General features: G+C 39.0%; 2 protein-coding genes across 3 annotated transcripts; one reads left to right on the forward strand and one right to left on the reverse strand.

Moving 5' to 3' along the window:
• The first annotated feature begins 4477 nt into the window (after nucleotides 1-4477).
• Nucleotides 4478-6175, forward strand: LOC134225659 (LYR motif-containing protein 2). Of its 2 annotated transcripts, XM_062705916.1 has the most exons (3): nucleotides 5351-5446; nucleotides 5518-5567; nucleotides 5639-6175. In XM_062705916.1, the coding sequence occupies exons 2-3, from the start codon at nucleotides 5529-5531 to the stop codon at nucleotides 5909-5911; spliced, it is 312 nt and encodes a 103-aa protein (XP_062561900.1). In that variant the 5' UTR covers nucleotides 5351-5446; nucleotides 5518-5528; the 3' UTR covers nucleotides 5912-6175. The 2 variants fall into 2 exon arrangements, 1 of the variants encoding a protein (XP_062561900.1); XR_009983294.1 differs by having other exon boundaries at nucleotides 4478-5567; nucleotides 5625-5761.
• A 44-nt stretch (nucleotides 6176-6219) lies between these two features.
• On the reverse strand, nucleotides 6220-7890 carry LOC134225658 (transmembrane protein 39A-B). Its single transcript, XM_062705915.1, has 3 exons — nucleotides 7380-7890; nucleotides 6526-7311; nucleotides 6220-6456 (listed from the first exon to the last, which is right to left on the reverse strand). Exons 1-3 carry the CDS (start codon nucleotides 7743-7745, stop codon nucleotides 6220-6222), a joined length of 1389 nt encoding a protein of 462 aa, XP_062561899.1. The 5' UTR covers nucleotides 7746-7890.
• Nucleotides 7891-24559: the final 16669 nt, after the last annotated feature.

Raw genomic sequence — 24559 nt, forward strand, 5'->3', positions numbered from 1 at the left:
CATCCAAAATCGCTATTTCGTTTTCACGTACCCTCCAAATTTTTTCAAACCCCGTAAACAAAATCCTTAAAAAAACACGCATAAATCCAAAATCCGCTTGAAAAGCGCGAAAACTCCAAAACCGCGTGAAAAACTAGCAAACTTGCGTTGCGTTAAATGAAAAGATATTTTTGTTACTAGATAAAGATTGTCGCTGTCGTCGCTGTCCGGAACATCTTTTGCTGGCGAGGATAGGGGAGCTAAATGTCAAAGAAGAAAAATCCATACGATTTGACAGGTATGTACCACACATGTTTCGGACAGCAGAACAAAGGGAACCGAAGCGACAATCTTTATCTAGTAACTAAAATATCTTTTGTTAAATGGCTCAGCTATTTGGCACTGGGCGGTCTTCCTCTACAAAGAAATAATTAATTATAAAGTGCTCTTTTCGGTAAGACTTGGTAAGACATTTCAAATCTGTCTGCTGCTATTGCTGCTCCACGAGCAGACAACCAGATGATGCGACATAACTTACCTTCGGGACGAATGTTGTGTCGTGCACAGAGCCGAAAGTGTATGCGTTGTCATACTTTTGTCGCAGATGTGTGCTCTAACAAGACATACAACAAAAGCAAATTGTCGCGATTGGAAAAAGTTGTCATCAGGTCGTGGGCATCCAGTCGTGCGACGGTAAACTGGAAGTTGACAAGTTTTTTTTGAGTGACCATAATTTTATGTATCTTGTCAGGTGTCACTGACAAACGCGACAATTCCCAGGCCTTCTTAGGTCCTTTTGAAAAGTTAAGCGAGAAATATCACTTTTAAGTTTAATTTCGGTTTAATCATTAATTCTCCAAATGAGACAGACCTTAGAATTTAATTAATAACGGAGTTATAAAAAGATGTTTTAGTTACCAGATAAAGATTGTCGCTGTCGTCGCTGTCCGGAACATCTTTTGCTGGCGAGTTAGGGGAGCTAAATGTCAAAGAAGGAAAATCAATACGATTTGACAGCTTGGTAACCAACATGTTCCGGACAGCAGAACAAAGGGAACCGAAGCGACAATCTTTATCTAGTAACTAAAATATCTTTTGAGTTATAGCACAGAGAACAGACACGGATGCTCGAACAAAATTTCGTTAAAAACGTGTGTAAAGATTTAAATCGAACCTCAGCGCCACCAACGCAGGCTGCCCGACATAAAAACTTAATATCACTAAGTGATGGCGTTGGCATACACTACATAAACAATGTAGTGCTGCCACCTAGGAGTGAGCCTAGGAGCAATTCGAAATGAACACTAGCGATAAAAAGTAAAACACGGCAAATTTTTACCATATCTATCAGCACACTAGCACCGCGCAACGGGGGCATAACGACATACTTCAAAATGACCAGTACAAACTTTTACACAAGCACGCGAATGAAGATGAACGTCTGTTCTCTGTGGTTATAGCGCTAGTTGCAGTAATTTAAACTAAATGATTGGAAATTTGTTATCATTTAGTCTAAGAGCAAGACTATCGGGTGCGAGTATAAGGCTTGCTGACGTTAATCATCTTTCTCTTGCACGCACGGAGGGGATAGGATTTGTTTTCATCTGGAAACGCTTCCGAAGCGTGGCAGTTTTACAATAGAAAATAGGGGTTGTTAGTTACCGTGACAATAAAAAAATCGTTTTTTCTCGAATAATTTTTTGCGATTACAATAGCATTTATTGTAATTCTATTGTCAAATTTTTTCTGTCAATAGATTTTATTGCACGTTTATTGGAACAACAATAAGGCATTTTAATTGGTATAATAGAAGAACAATAGAATTGAATGTTCATCAAAAAAATGTATTGTAATTTTATGATATTTTAATGTAAATCTATTGAACTTTCTATTCGGGAAGTTACTGAAACCACAGACAAACAGACGTAACAGCTAGAACAATTTGTTTTAAAATCCATCACCCAGCTATTTTACCACCACCTAACGTGCATGTTGTACGAAACAAAGTTTAGTACGACAATGTCAACAGAAGGCGCTAGTGTGAGATGTCAAATACAAAGGTATACGATGCGCGCGCCCCTGGATGTGAAACTCGCAAGCAGTTGAATTTAAAACGACCGTTGAGCTCATGGTCGATGGGAATTTCCTCAGTGTTACGTCTGTTTGTCTGTGCTGAAACTATGGGCACAGACAAACAGACATAACAGCTTGAACATTTTTCTGAAAAATCCATAGCCCAACTTCTCTACCACCATCTTGCGAGCATGTTACACGAAACAATGTTTCGTAAGACATTGTCACCAGTAGGCACTGGAGTGAAACGTCAAACACGCTAGCGCCTCTAGTTGTGAAACGCGTAATCAATCAAATTCAAATTGATCGTTGAAGTGATGGTTGATGGCAATTTATCTTGTGTTACGTCTGTTTGTCTGTGCTATGGCTATAACCACAGACAAACAGACGTAACACTAGATAAATTACCATCGACCATGACTTCAACGATCATTTTGAATTTGATTGATTGCGCGTTTCACAACTAGGGGCGCTGGCATCGTAATCCTTCGAGTTTGACATTTCACTCCAGCGCCTTCTGGTGACAATGTCATACGAAACATTGTTTCGTGTAACATGCTCGCAAGATGGTGGTAGAGGAGTTGACCGATGGATTTTTCAGAAAAATGTTCAAGCTGTTACGTCTGTTTGTCTGTGCTATAACTCCGTACTAGTGGAATTCATACTACGAACCATTGGACACATGTTTTGCAAGAAATTTTGTTCGAGCCTCCATGTCTGTTCTCTGTGCTTCTAGTGCGAAAGTTTTTCTTCAACTAGGCCCAATAAAAGATATTTTAGTTACTAGATAAAAATTGTCGCTGTCGTCGCTGTCCGGAACATCTTTTGCTGGCGAGGATAGGAGAGCTAAATGTCAAAGAAGGAAAATCCATACGATTTGACAGCTTGGTACCCAACATGTTCCGGGCAGCAGAACATGTTGAATGTTGGACAAGTCTAATGTTTCGTGTACGATGTTTATAATCCCTTGCCAGCCCTGTGAATATGTTGTTGTCTATAGGGCACTGCGCGGACTGCTTTGTCTCTTTCTCGCTGCATAGAAATTAGAAAACAACAAGGCCAGTAAACGTCAAAATTTATGAGGAACGAAGGAGAAAGAGATGTTTCCGTGCAGTGCCCTATTGTATGTTGAATGTAAATAATGTTAATAAACGACCACCGCGGAGAGCGAATCGCTTGTGTTTTCTCGTCCACTTTACGCGTCCGAATCCGAAATCAATGTGTCGGTTCCGCTGTGTACCGTGGGAAGCCTCAGTGATAACTTCCCACAGGTTATTGGCCCAGTGATAGTGGAGAAAACGGTGGATTTCGCTGAGAAAATAGACCCGGAGTGTGAAAGTTTGCCCGCGGACGCTACCCTTTGTGCTTGTCGTTCGGCGGGAGCAAATTTGTTCCACTCGTTAGACTGTGCTGCAGTGGGTGGTTAAAGCAGCTGAGAACGTTGTACATGGTAAATAGTGATTACCGGGAGGTGGTTAGTGTCCGGATTGCCAGCTGTATTTCGTTCCATCAACGCTGGAATCTGAAGCAATTAGTGCGGACTGAGAACCATTTTGTGCAACGAGCTGTAACTGTAGCCGGTGGTGATCGAAGACATTGTTGTGTACCGACTTCGTGTGTGTACGGGAATACAGTGTGCGCCATCAGAAAACGAACGATTTCGAAATGGCTGAAAAAGTTTCGATCGCGCGTTTGGGTAATAAGAATTACCAAACGTGGAAAATAAAAATTGAAATGCTTCTGATCAGTGTCGACCTGTGGCATACGGTGAATGAGAAGAAACCGGAGCCAGAGACTACGAGATGGTCGAAAGAAGATCAGAAGGCGAGGGCAATGATTATTCTTAACGTCGAAGATAATCAGTTGCCGTTAGTGAAAGACGCCAAATCGGCGGTCGAAGTGTGGAAGAAACTGAAGAAGTACCACGAAAAGGCTACGGTTACGTCGCGAGTGTCGCTTCTGAAAAAGCTGTGTAGTTTGAACTACGAAGAAGGTGCGGATATTGAAGCGCACCTGTTCGCCATCGATGAGCTGTTTGATAGGCTATCGTGTGCCGGTCAAAAGATCGAAAGTGCGCTGCAGGTCGCGATGATCTACCGGAGTTTGCCGGAGTCATACGACGGTCTGGTGACGGCGTTGGAGAGCCGGCCAGACGCGGACCAGACGATCGAGTTTGTGAAACAGCGGCTGATGGACGAGTACCACAGACGGATGGAGAAGCGTGCAGGAATGTCCCATGAGTGTGAGGACCGAGCATTGAGTGTGCACAGAAGAAGAAGAAGCGAACGTGCGAGGGAACGAATTTGTTATACCAATGCCGAAAACCGGGACATCCGGATAAATTACCCGATGCTGCGGGAGCCAGAAGCGAAAACGGCAGCAAAGAGGGACCCCCGAATTTGTTTCGGCGTGGGAGGCAATCGGCAGCATGGGAACTGGTACGTGGATAGTGGCTGTTCGAGCCACATGACCAGTGACCGGGCATTCTTCTTGCCCAGAAAGAACTGAGTGTAAACTTTAACAAAGCTAAGTGCGAAATTATAAGCCTCGGAAAAAGAGTGGAAGCCGTTGCTGAACTTCGTGGAGGACTGTATGCCTTGAGAGTTGCAGAAGAAAAGAAGCGGAATTGGCGTACGAGTGTGCAAAGCAAAGCTAGCAATGGGCGTTCGCTTGAGGAGGAGCGCCTGATAGAAGAAACCGATTTTTATGACTGTGTGGACGAATATTGAGGAGAAACCCGATGCTGTGTGCCGGATGAGTCGTGAATAACGAAGACTAAGCGGTGAAGAAGACGAAGCAGGGGCTGACGACGCAGGGAGAGTACCGAAGACTGAGTGTCAAACTATGTAGAACTTTGTTTGACTTTGTGATATCTGTTAGAGATGATAAACCTCGAGGAGGAGTGTTGAATGTTGGACAAGTCTAATGTTATGTGTACGATGTTTATAATCCATTGCCAGCCCTGTGAATATGTTGTTGTCTATTGTATGTTGAATGTAAATAATGTTAATAAACGACCACCGCGGAGAGCGAATCGCTTGTGTTTTCTCGTCCACTTTACGCGTCCGAAATACCCCGCCGGGAGTTGTGTCGGTTCCGCTGTGTACCGTGGGAAGCCTCCGTGATAACTTCCTACAGAACAAAGGGAACCGAAGCGACAATAAATATCTTTTAGTAAAATCCACAATAAAGATAAAAAAATACCATATATAGGTATCCCTGGCATCCCTGCCTGAGATGAATGATACAATGATTAATAGATCCATAACTCATATTTTTAGCAGTGGGTTTGTTGTGAACGTGAACAAAAATGAATGAAAGCTTGACAGTTCTTTGTTTTGATTTTTGTGCCTTGATGTGCCCTCTGTCTGTTTTTTTTTTGTGGAAGCTAATAGTAATATATAAAATATCAAACAAAACATATATTTTTGGTACATAGATTTAAAGGACAATTTGTTTTAGTAGAAACTTGCAATATGTCAAAACTACCTAAAAGTGCGCTGAGTTTGAAACAGGTTTGTGAAGAAAAATCATGAATATGAGAATCTGGTAAAATTTGACTGTACAATAAGCTTTCTTCCTGCAGTTTATGCTTCGCCAGGAGGTGCTGAAGCTATACCGAACCATCTTTCGTACGATCCGTCAGGTGCCGGATGAGTCCAGCCGCCAGGAGCTGCGTCAATGGGCACGGGCAGATTTCCGCGCCAATATGCACCAATCCGAAGAACTGGCCATCAAGATGCTGATGCAGCATGCAAACCGATCACTTAAGGAACTACAGACCAGTTTGGGACTGAGTGGTGTTTCTACGCCGGCCGATGAAGTTAGCTCTGGAAAAAGTGGCTGCAAAACCACGTAACTGTATCTTTTTGTTAACAAATACTGTAGTCAAATGGATGTTCCTCCTACTGTTTTAATATTATTTATGAAAAAATGTGCTAATGGCTATTTCGAAAGTTTTAGAATTGTTTAAAAGTTGGCCTTTTTTTATGATTCATTTCAAGCGCTCATTCGTTTGAGCTTTGTTTTAATGTATTCAATACATATGAAAATGTTATAATTAAGTAATGTGTTAATTTGTGAAATAAATAACACCTTTGTGCTGTAGAGGAAGTAATACAAATTACGTGTCTAAAATTACCTTCATTGACGTGACTTCAATAAGATTCACTGAGTTTTGAACTTCTCGTTGATTGCATTCTCGCCGGCGTAAATTCGCTTCGCAATCAGGTAGTCCCGGGCAATTTTGAACAACGTAAAGTAGTTGGCCAGCATGAGGAAGGCAATCGAGATGAGATTATGCCACTCACGCGAAAGGCACAAAATCAACAGCTGGATTGCCACCAGCGCAATTTGGATGCCGAACAATACCAGATAGATCAGCGCGGGGTTTTTGAAGATGACCTGTCGGAAAGTAATTCATAGATAAGGTAGATAAGTCAAGTTTAAGATAAGCATCGGTTATATACTCACAAAAAACCGCACGTGACTGTTGTTGGCCGGTATTGCTGAAGTACAGAATCCGGACGCCCGATAGATCTCCCCCATGTGTCTCACGTAGGCTCCGTAGGGAAAAATAGTTGACTTTGACCACGCGTACGGTGGCGGATGATGTGTCCGGTGCGTCATTCGATTCCACTGTCCCAAATGTAGGGCTGCCCTGTGGAACACGTCGCAGTATTTGACTGGAAAGCAGTATGCCACGCACATCGTGAATCCTCCAATAAAGATGAATCCCAAATGCTGCGTCGCCCAGAAAATATCGTAGTAAAGATGCTTCGGAACGAGAACGCACGGCACAAATCCGGAATAGTAAGCATTCAGGACGGAAGTAAAGATGATCTGCTTGAAGCGATTATTGAAGTCCGTTTTCAACGCATCGATCTCCGATCGAACAGAAACAGCATTTGACGAACAGCTATGGACTGGCATACCATTGATGCAGTTTGCTTCCGTATCGACAATTGTACGAAGAAACTGCTCTAGATTGAACCCGAAAATCGTCAGATACAGCACAAACGGGTAGGACAAGCAGAATAGATAGAGGTAACTGTTCTTCTGGAATATTTGAACTCCGCAGCCGACGAATGAGATCACCACGCATGCTAGGAACACGTACTTGGCTATTTTCTTGCTGACATCCACGTAAACCTCCGGGCAGTTCAAATCGATTAGCTTGAGAATGCAGCAATATAGCAGCCGCCGACTGGCCATCACGTAGATGAAGATTGCCAAATCCCAGTCAATCAGGTAAAAATTCTGTTAAAAGAAAAGATCTAAAACAATCCACAATTTGGAGGATTTGATTTACCCTCTTCTCTACTTACCACTGCGTGTCGAGTGTACGAATTCGGCAGCCACCAAACCGTCCGGTACAGATGCAGGAACTGAGTCGCACTTGCAATGATTGTGAATCCAAAAATCAAAAATTCGTTTACCAGCTCGGAACTGTGTTCTACATTCGGAAACGGCACATGCTTGGGAAACGGTGTTCCAAAGCTGAATTGGGTATCCTCGTCGCCGTTTATAGCAGCGGAATTGCCACCCTGTCCGCCGCCGGCATCATCCGCATTTCCACCCAGCCCGGCCACTCCTCCTCCACCAGCACCCGGAGGATGTTGGAAATGCTGCGGGGGAGGCAAATGGGCTCGATGACCCGATAATCGAGGGATCCTCCTATTGGATACTGTCATTTTAAGTTTTGCTAATGGTTCTATCAGCTATCTGAACGTTTTTAGTTCATTTTATATCAAATTTTCGAGAAAACAGATATTATGAATGACTTTTCACAGCTGGAGATTCCACAACGAACTGATGCGGCTGTTTTGTTTTGTTCTAGGTTTTCGTCGACCTGAAGTCGATTTTGACATTTCATACAGTGAGTGAAAAAAAATTTTACCCTCCGGAGGTAAAGAGGACCTCTGGCTGTGAAAACGCATACTAGTCGTCAGTCCAACCACAGAGAACAGACGTTCATCTTCATTCGCGTGCTTGTGTAAAGTTTGTACTGGTCATTTTAAAGTATGTCGTTAAGCCCCCGTTGCGCGGTGCTAGTGTGCTGATAAATATGGTTAAAATGTGCCGTGTTTTACTTTTTGGCGCTAGTGTTCATTCCGAATTGCTAATAGGCTCGCTCCTAGGTGGCAGCACTACATTGTTTATGAAGTGTATGCCAACGCCATCACTTAGTGGAATTGAGTTTTTATGTCGGGCAGCCTGCGTTGGCGGCGCTGAGGTGGGATTTAAATCTTTACACACGTTTTTAACGAAATTTTGTTCGAGTATCCATGTCTGTTCTCTGTGGTCCAATCATGGTCCAACGAAAAGATATTTTAGTTACTAGATAAAGATTGTCGCTTCGGTTCCCTTTGTTCTGCTGTCCGAAACATGTGTGGTACATACCTGTCAAATCGTATGGATTTTCCTTCTTTGACATTTAGCTCCCCTATCCTTGCCAGCAAAAGTTGTTCCGGACAGCGACGACAGCGACAATCTTTATCTATAGTAACTAAAACACAGAGAACAGACGTTCATCTTCATTCGCGTACTTGTGTAAAACTTTGTACTGGTCATTTTAAAGTATGTCGTTATGCCCCCGTTGCGCGGTGCTAGTGTGCTGATGAATATGGTTAAAATTTGCCGTGTTTTACTTTTTAGCGCTAGTGTTCATTCCGAATCGCTCGTAGGCTCGCTCCTAGGTGGCAGCACTACATTGTTTATGTAGTGTATGCCAACGCCATCACTTAGTGAGAATCAGTTTTTATGTCGGGCAGCCTGCGTTGGCGGCGCTGAGGAGCGATTTAAATCTTTACACACGTTTTTACAGAATTTTGTTCGAGGATCCATGTCTGTTCTCTGTGATCAGTGTTTGTACATCTACACTCAGAAATAAAATAAATCTCTAAAGGATTAAAAATTAATCTCTCTGGTAATTTTTTAGTGTTATACCACAGACAAACAGACATAACACATTGAACATTTACTTATCAAATACATCGTCGTTGAAACACTAACGACATCTGTTGATTTCAGTTAGTTGGGCAAATCACGAACCAGATGGCGGTAGAGAGCAAATGTCAAACTCGAGCAAATCCGATGCGCGCGCCACGAGTGATCGATTGGCCAACTAATGATTATTTGAATCGACCAGTATTTCAGTGAACGATGGAAATTTGACGAGTGTTATGTCTGCTTGTCTGTGGTTATACTTTACATAGTATAAAAAGTATACTATCGACCATTATCATTTATACTAGACCAGAATAAAGCAAACATATTTTTGTTTGTATTCTAGCTTTTGCAAAATTCAACAAGTCGCGATGACATGTTGCTCCGAATTTTAATTGACAAAAACTAAATTATTTCCATCATAAAAAGTGCAGCAATGTCTGGTGGAATTTCGATCGCTAATCTGTTACTCAGAAGAAAATACGGGCAAGATGTTTCTCTCGTCCGCAAGCTAACTTACAAAGATCCCAAATTGGAACACAGTGGACAAATTAGAACACAGAAGGACGATGCCTCAACGACAATATCCAAGGGAATCCGGCTTGCTGATTGTTTCCGTCCTGAATCCATACCTCTGTGTGAAGCAATTCACAACACCGTTGACAACATGTGTATTCTCGGATGTATCATCCGGAGCATTTTGATTGCTGGATCATGAGAGTTCGCAACGACACGGGAACGGTGGAACGGTTGCCCTTGTTCCCTGCGGACCATTGCATCGTAAAAATCTCTCCCTATGTTTAGTAAGATTGCATCAATTTTTGCAGGGTGTTTATATTCAGTTCATTATTTCTCCCCAGATTACCTACACTACGGAGCTGGTAAAACCACGGCGTTCGTCCATGCCCCGGATCTAGATCTAGGTCGACCAACAACACGCATTCCACTAGTTCAACTTTTTAACTACGTCCCGGCTCCATATCTCAGGTGACCCCCCGTGCGTTTCTAGTGTTACGGCTAGCGAATCATGGCAGGCATCAACGACCACCACAAAGATGACGAAATATCGAAAATGTAAGTTTCACACTCTGACCGAGTTCCACACCTTTGATGTGACTCATATAATGGTATACAGGGTATACAACATTACTGTTATATTAGGAATAAAGTATATGTTCTTAGCTTATCTGGCTTTTCATTTGATCAGTTATAATTATTAAATTAACTTATTGAAGTAGAACAATAAAAACAAACATAACCTAGAAACTATGACCAAAACTAAAATAAACTAAACAATCATAGTGCTTACTTATACTATATACCGTATTCATCAAAGTTATACTAATCGAGTATAACCTGCATTTAAACGAACTCGGGGTCAACCAGGCGAATAGCCAGTTAGAATGAATTTTAATCTATTTAGTATAGATTATTTTCAGAGTGTAGTTTTCACTGGAAATAATGCATACACGGTTAGATGACTTTACCCATTAATGGGTACTGTGTTATTGTTGATATTATTCCCACCGTGAAAAATTCACCCATTTTCTTCAAAAAGCGCCACTACTCATTAAAATGGGTAGTGGCACTTTTTCAAGAAAATGGGTGAATTTTTCACGGTGGGAATAATATAAACAATAACACAGTACCCATTAATGGGTAAAGTCATCTAACAGTGTATGGCATCTCATGTCAAGATTCGCTATATCAAGTGATATAGCTCATAATCTGAACGTACACGTTTGTTTTTATTGTTCTACTTCAATAAGTTAATTTAATAATTATAACTGATCAAATGAAAAGCCAGATAAGCTAAGAACATATACTTTATTCCTAATATAACAGTAATGTTGTATACCCTGTATACCATTATATGAGTCACATCAAAGGTGTGGAACTCGGTCAGAGTGTGAAACTTACATTTTCGATATTTCGTCATCTTTGTGGTGGTCGTTGATGCCTGCCATGATTCGCTAGCCGTAACACTAGAAACGCACGGGGTTCACCTGAGATTTGGAGCCAGGACGTAGTTAAAAAGTTGAACTAGTGGAATGCGTGTTGTTGGTCGACCTAGATCTAGATCCGGGGCATGGACGTACGCCGTGGTTTTACCAGCTCCGTAGTGTAGGTAATCTGGGGAGAAATAATGAACTGAATATAAACACCCTGCAAAAATTGATGCAATCTTACTAAACATAGGGAGAGATTTTTACGATGCAATGGTCCGCAGGGAACAAGGGCAACCGTTCCACCGTTCCCGTGTCGTTGCGAACTCTCATGATCCAGCAATCAAAATGCTCCGGATGATACATCCGAGAATACACATGTTGTCAACGGTGTTGTGAATTGCTTCACACAGAGGTATGGATTCAGGACGGAAACAATCAGCAAGCCGGATTCCCTTGGATATTGTCGTTGAGGCATCGTCCTTCTGTGTTCTAATTTGTCCACTGTGTTCCAATTTGGGATCTTTGTAAGTTAGCTTGCGGTCAAGAGAAACAGCTTGCCCGTATTTTCTTCTGAAAAACAGATTAGAGATCAAAATTCCACCAGACATTGCTGCACTTTTTATGATGGAAATAATTTAGTTTTTGTCAATTAAAATTCGGAGCAACATGTCATCGCGACTTGTTGAATTTTGCAAAAGCTAGAATACAAACAAAAATATGTTTGCTTTATTCTGGTCTAGTATAAATGATAATGGTCGATAGTATACTTTTTATACTATGTAAAGTATAACACTAAAAAATTACCAGAAAGATTAATTTTTAATCCTTTAGAGATTTATTTTATTTCTGAGTGTACTACAACTCATGCGCATGATAGTACAGTCACAGAGAACAGACGTTGAAGCTCCACTCGCCATGCTGTGATCATTTTTTACTGTTCATTTTGAAATTACTCTGGGATGTCGCCGTTATCCCGTGCATAATCAGCGCTAGCGTCATCAAAAAATGCCACTGTGCGCTAGTTTCGTTATGCATGCAAGAGCATACCAGCGCCATCGTGTTTCCAAAATGAGATTGTGAGTTGCAATGTCGACGTCGATGGCGTGGAGGTTCGATGTGTTTGTTTAAAAGATATTTCAGTTACTAGATAAAGATTGTCGCTTCGGTTCCCTTTGTTCTGCTGTCCGGAACATGTTGGGTATCAACCTGTCAAATCGTATGGATTTTCCTTCTTTGACATTTAGCTCCCCTATCCTCGCCAGCAAAAGATGTTCCGGACAGCGATGACAGCGACAATCTTCATCTAGTAACTAAAATATCTTTTGTTTGTTTACACATGTTTTGCAAGAAATTTTGTTCGAGCCTCCATTAGGGTCTCGCCGACATTTCTCACCAACACGAACGCAGGTTCGTGGTTGCAAACAATCCCATTTGATTTTGCCGTGACAGCTGCTCGTGGTTGCAAACAAACCGAGTAAAAGTGTGAGTGAAACGTGCGTGTATATTAGAGTGGGGCGTCATGGTCATTTTTTCAAATCAATGGTTTTTCGAAGCCATTCTGGGTCCTGAACAACTGTGCAAAATTTGGGACCGATTGGTTGCTGCCTCGCTTTCCGCATCGCGTTTGAAGTTTGTATGAAAATTAGTATGGAAGAACGTATATTTTTGCATTTCTACTACTAGAGGTTTCAGTTCATCGTAAACCAAGTGGCACATTGCGTTAAAGTATAACCCAACGGATGCCGAAAAGCTTTGCTGAAGAAGGCACGTTGCTGGAACGTCCACGAAAAAAGTTATAACGCTTCGAACATTAAGTGTTCAAATTATATGCAAAAACCGTTTAATCTGCCAGCACTGCCGTACTACGTAGACCAATAATTTAACTGAGTGTTATTTCAAAATAATTGATCTTATAGGGCTTTAGAGCTAATGGGAGCTATCCGGAATTATTTCACAAAGAAAAAATCCGACAAGAAGGAAGATGGGTTTTGCCCTTCGATAACCATAGGTTGTCCGGTAGTGCTGGCAGAAACATTGATTTCTTGCATATGGTTTGAACAATCAATTTTCGAAACGCAATAACATTTTTTGTAAACCTTCCAGCTACGTACCTTCTACGACAAAGTATTTCGGCATCTTCCAGATTATATGCTAATGTATTGAGCCACGTGATTGATGATAAATTGAAGCCGCTAAGAGCAAAAATGTAAAAAAGTACGTTTTCCCATACTAATCTCCATGTAAATTTAAAACGCGATGCGGCATGCGAGGTTGCAACCAATCGAGTCCATATTTTGCACAGTTGATTGGGGTCCCAAAACGATTCAGAAAAACCTTGATCTCACTTGATCGGACGAAGTTTGCGTTTTCCCATACAACTGCGCCCCACTCTAGTGTATATACACGATCGCTGAAAGCCTAATGTCTGTTCTCTGTGGTACAGTATCCCCCCGCTTATCCGGACCTCGCTAGCACAGACAAACAGACGTAACACTAGAGAAAATATCGACTATGACATTAACGACCAATTTGAATTTGACTGATTGCTCTTTTCACAACTAGAGGCGCTAGCGTCGTAATCCTTTGAGTTTGACATTTCACTCTAGCGCCTTCTGGTGACAGTGTCATACGAAACATTGTTTCGTGTAACATGCTCGCAAGATGGTGGTAAAGGAGTTGAGCCATGGATTTTTTAATAAATTATTCAAGCTGTTACGTCTGTTTGTCTGTGTCGCTAGTTAGACCGACGACTCGTTAGTCTGGATCTCGCTAATTCGGAATTTTCCGGATTAAAAAGTATCAACACCCATTTAAACACATTATGCTGTCAGTTTTCAAATTTGTGCTGTGATTTTGTTTTGGATCATTTGTATGGATTTGACAGTCGGATTAACGAGGGAAACCTCGATAGACGAATCCAAGTAAAAATAAGAAGAAGACACACGACGGTGTTAACTTTGACAGATCCTACAGCACAGCATAGGGAGATCATTTTAAAATGCTTGTAATAAATTCTAGACAAAATGTAATTAAAATCTGATTGATGTACGGTACGGAAAAAGTTCTAAATTACATATCTGGAAGCTTATCTCAATTTTTTGAATATTTTCCAAAAATGTGTCTATCATACAGTTCGGAACTTTTTCCGTATCATACATCAATCAGATTTTAATTACATTTTGTCAAGAATTTATTATAAGCATTTTAAAATGATCTCCCTATGCTGTGCTGTAGGATCTGTCAAAGTTAACACCGTCGTGTGTCTTCTTCTTATTTTTACTTGGATTCGTCTATAGTCCGGCCATACATTTGTCGGATCAGCGGGGGTATACTGTACATAAAAGATAGTTTAGTTACAAGATTGTCGTTGTTGTCGCTGTCCGGAACATTTTTTGCTGGCGAGGATAGGGGATCTAAATGTCAATGAAGGAAAAATACATACGATTTGACAGAGGGGTACCACACATGACTCGGACAGCAGAACAAAGGGAACCAAAGTGACAATCTTTATCTGGTAAATAAAATATCTTTTTAGTACATCCACGCGTGCATGATGCACACTACTATGTTGGCCTTTTATACCGGATATTCCGGGTTTCCGGAATCTGTTTGGTGATCATCTGGAGGCCAATTTTTGGCTATTGTTCAGAACAATATATTAGGCTCTTTTAGTGGAATGTATTCAACCGTCTAAGACGAGTTAAGTACTCTCCATTTAATTCCACCAATTGTTTTCGATATCTTTGCAGATACGTATTTCGACCACAACACGGCGTGTGTATGGGGGACCTTTATGACAAAAAAATGAGCATCCCCAAAACTTTAACCACAGACAAACAGACGTAACACTAGATAAATTACCATCGACCATGACTTCAACGATCATTTTGAATTTCATTGATTGCGCGTTTCACAACTAGGGGCGCTGGCATCGTAATCCTTCGAGTTTGACATTTCACTCCAGCGCCTTCTGGTGACAATGTCATACGAAACATTGTTTCGTGTAACATGCTCGCAAGATGGTGGTAGAGGAGTTGACCGATGGATTTTTCAGAAAAATGTTCAAGCTGTTACGTCTGTTTGTCTGTGCTTTAACTACGTGAAAATATAGCTCTTAAGCTTTAATTTCGTGACTATTGACTCCCTGAAACGGATCTTTGTAGTTGGAGGACCAACGATTATTATTTATCGCGTCCCATTTAAAATGAGATTCCTGGATTTTTTTATTCCAATAATCGTATATAAACTCAGGGGTACCGAAATTACCAAGTTATAGTCTAAATTAATAGTTTGTTGGAGCTCAAGCGCCAAAGTGCATGACGAAGCCGAACTCGATATATTTATGTTATCCTGCAAACAGCTAAGAAAGGCTTGGATGGAGATTATGCTCTGCATCGTCATCTTATGCATATATACACCCAATTCTTTCCCCAATATATACCAAAATTGAAACTTTGGTGGTAAATTTGATGGTAAAAAAATGGTAACTTGGCTTAGAAACCTCGCAGTTAATAACTGTGGAAGTGCTTATTGAACACTCAACTGTGAGGCGGCAATGTCTTAGTGGGGAATGTAATGCCAAAACGAAGAAGGAGAAGTAATGTAGATACACATAATTCACTTTTTACACTTTTTTCTGTCGTATTTTTGATTGTGTAACTTCAATTTATCACTAAAAACTATCCAACATGCTCATAGAAATCCTTAATACCTCATTCAAATAGAAATCAGATTTCAATTGATATACGGTAAACGGATGAGCGCAAAAATGAGTCATGCTAAGTGCACAATAAAGGCAAAAATGGAAGTAAATATCTAGCTTTTAGTTTAAAATAAAATTTCTTCTGATTTCAACTAGACCTGTGCGCCGAAGTATTTGTGAACGGCGGCGGCGTAAGGCCATTTTTACACCGGCGGCGGCGGCGTCGGCGGCGTCACGCCGTAAGCAATGTTCGGCGGCGGCGGCGTGAATCGGCGTGAATGTTTTTAAGCTGAGAAAAAAAAAATCACGCAGCAACACCTATCATGCTTTTATTGTATTTTAGGTTTTTGTACAATTGCTAGCTACAGATAGACTGAAGGGTGAACATGCTAATAGCTATATCTTGTATCTCCACAGCAAAAGTTTACATAACATCCTCCATTAGAATATTGCCGCATCACAGCACATAAATTCAGTGGAAAGTACTTCAGATATAAATCCAGAAACAGTGATGGGAAATGTCAAAAAAATGTCATGGCATTGCTATTACTAATTTTCTAATAACTTTTTACACAAGTCATTTACAGCCGAACCGAATTGCCGAACAGATCATTGTTCTAAAAACAAAGTTTGAGTCATGAGAGCAAGATTTAAAAAATATCATGACATTAATGTCATTTGACATTAATTCGGCTCTCACGTCGCCAATATCACGTTTCGATAAATTACTTGTTAGAAAAAGTTTTCAGGTCCTTTGAGGGCTACATGTTTACATGTAAAACATAATTGTAAATGACTTGTGAAACAAGTTATTAGCAAATTAGTCTCATGACATCGAAATGACATTTCCCGTCACTGTCCAGAAATTCGTTTGGAAATTCCTCAAGATATTCCTCAGAAAATTCAAAAAAGGAATTCGGTGAACTAATTTAGAATTCCCCTATGAATTCCTTCAGAACTTACTCCAAGAACTCCCTTGAAAATTTATTTGGCTATTGCTTCGGAAATTCTTTCCAAAATTTCTTCAAAAGTTCCTTCAGGAATTTCCTTGGAAATTACTTAAGGGATTGCTTCGGAAATTCCTTTATGGAGTCTTTTGGGAATTTCTTCGGAAATTCATTCGAAAACTTTTTTCCTTCGGAAATTCCTTTAATTTCTAATAAAAATTCTTCCAGTAATTCTTTAAAAATTTCTTCGGAAATTCTAAGAAGATATTTTTGGTATTCTTTCGAAATTTCCCTCTGGAATTTATTTAGAACTTTTTCCAGGAATTCTTTCTGAATTTCCTATAGGAATCCTTCGAACATTCCTCCGGAAATTCCTTTAGCAGAAATTCCAGAAATTCCTGTAGAACTTCGAAAATTTCTTTTAAAATTCCTTTAAGAATTCTTTCGAAAATACCTTCAGACATTCTTTTGGGAAATCTTCTAAAATTTCGTTTGTAAATTCCTTTATTTTTTTGAACTTTTGTTTAAGTGTTTTTTTTTTTAATTGAAAATAAGTTTACCGCTCAAATACCTTTGGAAATTTCTTCGAAAATTCCTTTATAAATTCCTCCAAATAAGAATTCTTTCCGGAATTATTCTTGTATGAATTTTGTAAAGTTTATTGAAGGAATTTCCTAAAGACCTCCTGGAGGAATTTCCAACTCAATTCTTGAAGGAATAACCGAAAGAGAACCTGAAAAGATTTTCTAACAGAATTTTTAAATGAATTTCAAAGGGGTTGACCAGGGCTGAAAACCTCTATAATAAATTTTGTTTGACTATTATCGGCTCTTTCAGTCAAAAAAGTATCACATCAACTCTATAATAAAGAATTTAAAAAATGAATTTCTGAAGGAATATCCGAAAGAATTCTGAAAGTAATTTACGAAAAAATGTTTAATGGATTTACCGAACAAATAGCTATTGGTATGTACACAGAAATTCCTATAGTTCTCCAGAATTTTTTTCGATAGTCCGGACAGTAGTAGACTCAGTTTTGGCTTTAGAATCAAGACTACATGCCAAGAAAAACTCCCAAAACATCGAGATTGCAGAAATTCGGATATTCTCAAGAATTCTTTGGGAATTTCTTGCACGAGTTCCTTCGAAAATTTCTACACATTTTTTTTCATAAATACCTTAAGTAATTCCCTAGGAAAAATATTCAGGAATTAATTCGGTAAGTCATCAAGAAACTCATCCTAAAATACCTTCTAAAACTCCGTCAGCAATCCGATCGAGAATTTCTTCAAAAACTTTCAACAAATGAAACCAGGCTTTTCTTCTAAATTCTCCCTAGGAATTGCTTCGGAACTTCTTAGGATCTTAAGAAATTTCTTAAGGAATTCATCTGGAAATTTCTTCAAAAATTCATATAAGATTCACACTGAATTCCATAAAGAATTCCTTCAGAAATTCTTTTTAGTAATACTTTTAATAATTTCTACTCATGTAGATGGGTACACTTCCCCACAGTTGTAATGGACTCGACGTGCCCTTCTTCAAAGAAGCCGTCCATTATTTTAACAATTCCACTGGAATTTTTCCAGGTATTTCATAAGACATTCCATTCCCTCGGAAATTAATCTAGTAATTCCTTCGGAATTTCCAATACCATTTCCTTCCAAAACTGTAGGACGAATTTAAAGATACCTATCTCCGTACGAATTCCTAGAGCAATTTCCAAAGGACCTCCTAAAGGAATTACTGACATACTTAAATTTCTTAAACAATTTCTTTGGACATTCTTCGTAGAATTCCTTCATGATTTTCTCCAGAGATTCCTTCAGAAAATCTTACAACGGAATTACAACGGAGATAAATTCAGAAATTCTTCAAAGCTCTAAGAATTTTCTTCAGATATTCCTTAAGAACTTCCTCCAGGACTTCCTGGAAATTATTTCAAGAAAATCAAGAAATTGTTTCTGAAATTTGTGAATTGTTTATCGAAATAAATCGAAACCAATTTTTTTAAACAACTCTAGCAATTACAAGGAAGATGAATGAAATGTTCAATTTGTTGGGTCACGTGCCCAATCGTGTTCCAGCTCCAGAAGCCAAAAGATCAGTTTTGCATTCGCATATCGTGAGGCTAACACAATGATACTCCATGCCCAGGGAAGCTAAAAAAAATCATACCTGACTGGAAATCCAAATCCAACATTCATTATGGTGTATGGCTGTATTTTTTCCGGGATCTCAGCAATTTGTTAAACTTTTACCGAGATTCGCACAGCCGAGCCCCAACAAACATGTTTTTGCCAAGATTTCTGTCAAAATTGCTGAAAATCAGCCAATTATTTGCCAAGAACCAGGTAACAAACGTTATTTTTGCCGGGATATCAGTTTTTATTTTGCTGGGCTAACATTCCAACCATTAAAAAGATGATGAATCACCCAATGCGACCAGAATGAGATTATTCCACATGAAGTTACATATGAGATTAGAAGTTAATCGCCACGCACATTGATTTGTAGATCTGTAGCCAAGAAGTTTTTGGATGACCTTATATTTAACACGACAAAGCGTGTTAAAGTGACAGGGATAAAATTAAACAAATCTGCTAAAGGTATAATAGCAATTTAATTAATGCTTGATAGGTTGCCTTGGTTCGGCAGATGTAAACGCACTGCATAATGTGATTTTTGTGTTGGTCAAACATCGGCGTGAAATACGAAATTCGGCGGCGTGGAGCCAACCGGCGTACGGCGCGCCGCCGACACCTTGACCGGCGTCGGCGTACGTCAATAAGTGTCGGCGGCGGCGGCGTGGCGCGGCGGCGCACAGGTCTAATTTCAACAAAAAGTGGCATGGGTATAAAAAAAACTTAAAATGTGTACTGTATTTTGTCCTAGAGATCATATCGCTGCGATGCATAGTTGATGAGAACGAGTGATTCATCCAGACAAGCAAATTAATTTTACTACAAATGTTGTGGCAAACATGCAACTTTCTATGATATTGCACTGCGTGAGCTTGGAGAAATACTCATTCGAAACGATTATTTTCACTCGAAATTCATTACCAATTTAAAAATGAGTCCACTTTTCATTGTGTTGTCGCATTATTGCTATTTTGCTTTTGGCAATCACTTTCAATAACGTTCAATTATTTGGTCAAGCAGAATATCACCAACATAAAACGCAAACATAAAACCTGGACGATCAGAACCAGGGTAGTTTTAGAAGTTTTTGGAAAAGAGTTTGAATTTTTAGACACAAAAATCGTGCTGAAGGGATGACTCTAATAAAATCTAAATTGCCTAAGAGTTCAGAAAAGTTAACCAGTAAACGAAAATCAATCTCCTGCCCTATGCATCAAATGCATCTTCTTCTAAAAAGACACTTATTTTCATGACTCTTGGTACAACCACCAGACTTTGAAGTAATCGATGAGCTTTACTTTTATTCATCTATCTAGTGGAAAAAATCTAGCTCAACAATGATCAGAAGCGTAATTTAGAAAAGCTTTACTAATTATTAAGCCCCGTTAATATTTATAAAAACTCCATAGAATAAAATGTATTCCTTACTTTCAAAACCAAAAATATCTTTATCCCACATAGAAATGCCGAGGAAATGTCCAACCTAAACATTTCCTAGACCGAACCTAGACCGAACCGGGAATACAACTCAGCCACCTGCAGCATGGTCTTGGCATGCTTATCTCGGTAGGTTAAAATAGTTTTATATTATCTTGGAAATGTTATAAAAAATCATTAGGTTTTCAGAAATCGTTATGTCTTGAATATCGGAATCCTGTCGTTTTTTTGAGCTCAAACAATCAATTTGAAATTTCTCAATTGTCTGGAATAACTTCTACGAATTTCGCTAATTCTCGTTTAAATCCAAAAAGTATAAAATTGAAACTAAACAAACACTGTTAAAAATATTAGTGGGTTCAACCCTTGCGAAGCAGTATGTTTGCTAGCCAAATGTTGAACTTAATAATTTTGGCTCCGTCATGCTTTTCCATATTTGAGCCTTTTAAATTAGGTTCAAAATAAAAGAACATGAAGAATATTCATTCCTTGCATTTAATTCATGAAAAATAGTTAAAAAAATAAATGACGAGTCAACTCGTGAGGGACTCGTGACTGGCAGCTGGTATTAGATTAGAATGCAGGTTCCATTTGGAAAGGAAAAAAAAGTTGTTCGGGACCCCCCGGTAGATTTTTTTAAAATACCCAGGAAATGAAAGATAAGAAGCTATATTTTCACGTAGTTGAAATTTTTGCCATGCTCATTTTTTTGTGATAATATTGTTCAACTGAACACGCCGTGACAACCACAATTGTGTAGTCAAAATACGTATCTGCAAAGATATCGAAAATAATTGGTGGAATTAAATGGAGAGTACTTAACTCGTCTTAGACGATGGCTATTGTTGTCAACCATTCACATTGACCATTAATTACTTTTATTCTAGAACACCTGCTACGATGTATGACACACTTCAAAACTCCCCCTCTAAAAGAAGGAGGCTCATCTTGAGCATTTTACCCATCTAGAATCTCGTCCTTGTAGGATAGCATTTATGACTAGCTTTAGCTTCCCAAAATCTACCCGTTTTTGTTGCTCATATTAGAAACTGACGTTGGCACCTTGGAGCTCAGAGAAGACTGCTTCGAGATAAAGCAAAGACTGGTATTCATTGGTTTTTCAATCTACAATTCAAATTTGTTAATATATATATAATTTGAACTACTGAGAGATCGTAGTAGTCATGTCTCGTGAAGTAACGTGTTTTAACATAAGTTTTGTCGTAATTGCGCCGCTGCCGCTTTCCTGTTGATGATTGCCGAAAAATCTACAAAGGGCCCTTTCAAAGGGACCGTGTGCCGCTCTAAGCCCAGGTAGTGCCAATTGGCACATCAGGATCAATACCACCGAGATCCTGATTATGGCATTTTGGCCGCGTGTTAACGGACCTTGTCTTGGATATCGTAATATTGTGAAAGCGACTTTCTTAGTAGTGTCGGGTGACACTGACTCGAAACGGTGAGTGGGCAAATGGCTAGGCAGTCTTCCGTCCCCTAAAACCGCGGCGGGCCTTGTAGCACGTTGTACAATCCTGCCACCAAGCTTACCTGCTGGATGAGAGTAGGCTCAGATGCCTTTTCCTGACTTGCGATGATCCCAACCAAAGGAATTTTCATAAGAATTTTGGGAACCTAAGGAATTATTTTGGGAAGTCTTTTAAAATACCTTTAAAAACTCTTTAAGCAGTTCCAACGGGAATAATTTTCAAAAACCCATTCAGGCTCTCTTTTGAAAATACTTTCGGAAATTCATATAGAAATTCCAGCACAAAACCCTCCAGAAATTTCTTCAAAAACTCCCCCAAAAATTCATTTGAGAACTCCTCAAGATTATTTTTCCTAAAATAATCTAAAAAAATCCCCCAAGAATTCCTTCGGATATTTCTCCAGGGATTTCTTTAAAAGTTTCTTCGAAAAGCCTCCGGGATTCCTTCGTAGATTTCTTTAGAAATTGTTTCGGAATTTCTTCCAGAAAATCCTTTGAAAATTAATTATAGAATGAAATAGTTTCCGATGGAGTTACCAGTTAAATTTTCGAAAGAATCAAACAAACAAAAAATAAACAGCAAACACTAAAAAAAACCGAAGATATTACTGAAAGAATTTCAGAAAGAACTCATGCAGGAATTTTCGGAGAAATTCCTACAGGAACTTCTGAAAGAATTCCCGGAGAATGTTTAAAGGAATTGCTGGATAAAGTTCTAAAGAAATTTCTTAGGGAAATTTTGAAGAAATCCCTTATGCAATTTGTGAAAGAAATTATTTATGGAATTCATGGAATAATTGCCGAGGAAATTTCATAAGGAGGAATTTCTGAAGGAATTCTCAAAGAAATTTCCGAAGGCATTGCTTAAAAAAACTAAAAAGTTGCTAAACAATTTTTAAGTAACTCCTAATGGAATTTCTTGAGGAATGCCTTAAGAAATATCCGGAGGAATTGCTAGAGAAACTTCCGAAGGAATTCCTTAAGGAATTCCTTAAGTCTTCTAAGGAATTCCTAACGAAATTTCCGTAGGAATTCCTGAAACAATTTTTTCGTATACATTCCATAAGGAATTTCCGGAAGAAATTCGTCGAGGATTTTCTAAAGAAATCCGTAATGGAAATTCTGAAGGAATTTTTGGATAAATAATCAGGATTTTCGGCTTTCAGTCACATGAAAATGTTGATAATTTTTAATCATTGCCAACGTTTCGATCCGGAAGTTTGGATCATCATCAGGGAAGAAATTTCGTATGAAATTTCCGGAAGAATTTATAAAGTAATTTTCAAAGGATTTTTTAAAGCAATCATTTCGGACGATTATCTGGAGGAATTTACTAGGAAATATACCAAGTTAGTTAAGGTACCCCGGGGCAAGTGAAAATACGGGGTAAGTGGGAACTATGACTTCCGATTAATCGGTGAACCTTTTTAATGTAAACAATGTTCTAGAAAAATGAAGCAGAACTATCAACGAATTCGCCTGACGCAAAAATATTTGGAATCAAAACCATTTGCGGCACCATACTAATGATATTGTTTAATCATGACCTTAAGTTACCAGCAAAAGGTGTTACTTTTATTTTAATTCAATCGATTTCCAACAAAACAGTCGTTTCTAAATTCATCATTGATGTGGAAAGTGAATATTTTGAGCAATTAAATAATTGTGTGACATCGAAAATGATTTAAAAGTTTTGATTAAAGCCTAAATCTGCAATTTTCCCTTGCCCTTGAGTTTTAGCATACATGGGGCAAGTGGGACATATTTGAACAACATGTTCGATAGAGCCATTTCAACTGTTTTTAGATTGTTGCCTAGTGATACATAATTTCCACACTAATATATCATATGGATCTGAATCAAAGGCAGTTGATATCGTTGGTTTCGTTGTTAAGAAGCAGTGTACACTTGATTTACCACATGTGTATTTTACTTTCTGAAAATTATCTTCCTCAATGAAAAGAACAATGATTATAACTATGCGAAATTTTCTGTAAACAGTGCAACAACAATCTATTTATTCTACAACAGATAAACAGGTTCAGTCTTGATTTTTGTTATTTTTAAACTTTACATCAGATTAACAGATTTTCAGATAAATAAAGTGCTTAAGACATAAATTGGCCATTTCGTTCTATTAAAAAATAAACAACACTGCCCATCGCCTGAATAAAAACGTTCCTTTTAAAGTATTAATTTATGTAATAATTTGTGCTCCAAACAAGAAACATTCTTTCGAAAAGTGAACATAGATTTGCTTATCCTTTCCATCTAACACATTTGGTATGAAAGTAAGCTAATGAAAGCCAGGCAACAGCCAATTAAACAGTAAACCGGCTGTTGTCTTCTTTTTATATCTGTTAGCATTGTAATCCCTTTCTTTTTGCAAAAACAAAAGTCTGACAAACAATAAACCTCCATCCATGATCTGAAATACTACGATACCCGTAACGCTGGGTAGACACCTTTACGTGGTGTGTTACGGGGTAAGATCTACCACGGTCACATTGCCAGCTACAGGCAAATCCTGACCCAACGAATACCTTCCCAATATCCAACTCCGTGGTACTTATGAGGGTGTCGCTGAGGGAAGAGCCTCTCTTTAAGTATCACATCAACATTTCCTTTCCCTCCCCTAGTTGCGGTACAGATGGGCGTAGTACGGAATAGTAATCCTCACGCTTTTGTAATTCTTGTCTTAGATTGAAATCAAGGAATACACCTACCTTGATTTCTGATAGCAATCTGGACAGTAATTTCAAAAGAAACATGAGTTTTACTCAAGGTTTTACTCCACTTTTATTTATTCATTAATTTGGAATTCGAATAATTTCTTATTTTCGTATAATTATTTCCTCACTTTTCCATATTTATATGTTCTATATTTAATTAAT

Source organism: Armigeres subalbatus, chromosome 3, assembly GCF_024139115.2.
Source record: "Armigeres subalbatus isolate Guangzhou_Male chromosome 3, GZ_Asu_2, whole genome shotgun sequence".
Taxonomy (NCBI): Eukaryota; Metazoa; Arthropoda; class Insecta; order Diptera; family Culicidae; genus Armigeres; species Armigeres subalbatus.

What these genes read in the sequence shown, in the direction of transcription:
- LOC134225659 (XM_062705916.1), top strand. Translation starts at nt 5,529, where the DNA reads ATGTCAAAACTACCTAAAAGTGCGCTGAGTTTGAAACAG. An exon ending in GTGCGCTGAGTTTGAAACAG is followed by an intron (nt 5,568 to 5,638) that starts GTTTGTGAAGAA and finishes TTCTTCCTGCAG; the next exon opens with TTTATGCTTCGCCAGGAGGT.
- LOC134225658 (XM_062705915.1), bottom strand. Translation starts at nt 7,745, where the DNA reads ATGACAGTATCCAATAGGAGGATCCCTCGATTATCGGGTCATCGAGCC. An exon ending in CGTACACTCGACACGCAGTG is followed by an intron (nt 7,312 to 7,379) that starts GTAAGTAGAGAA and finishes TTCTTTTAACAG; the next exon opens with AATTTTTACCTGATTGACTG. An exon ending in ACAGTCACGTGCGGTTTTTT is followed by an intron (nt 6,457 to 6,525) that starts GTGAGTATATAA and finishes ACTTTCCGACAG; the next exon opens with GTCATCTTCAAAAACCCCGC.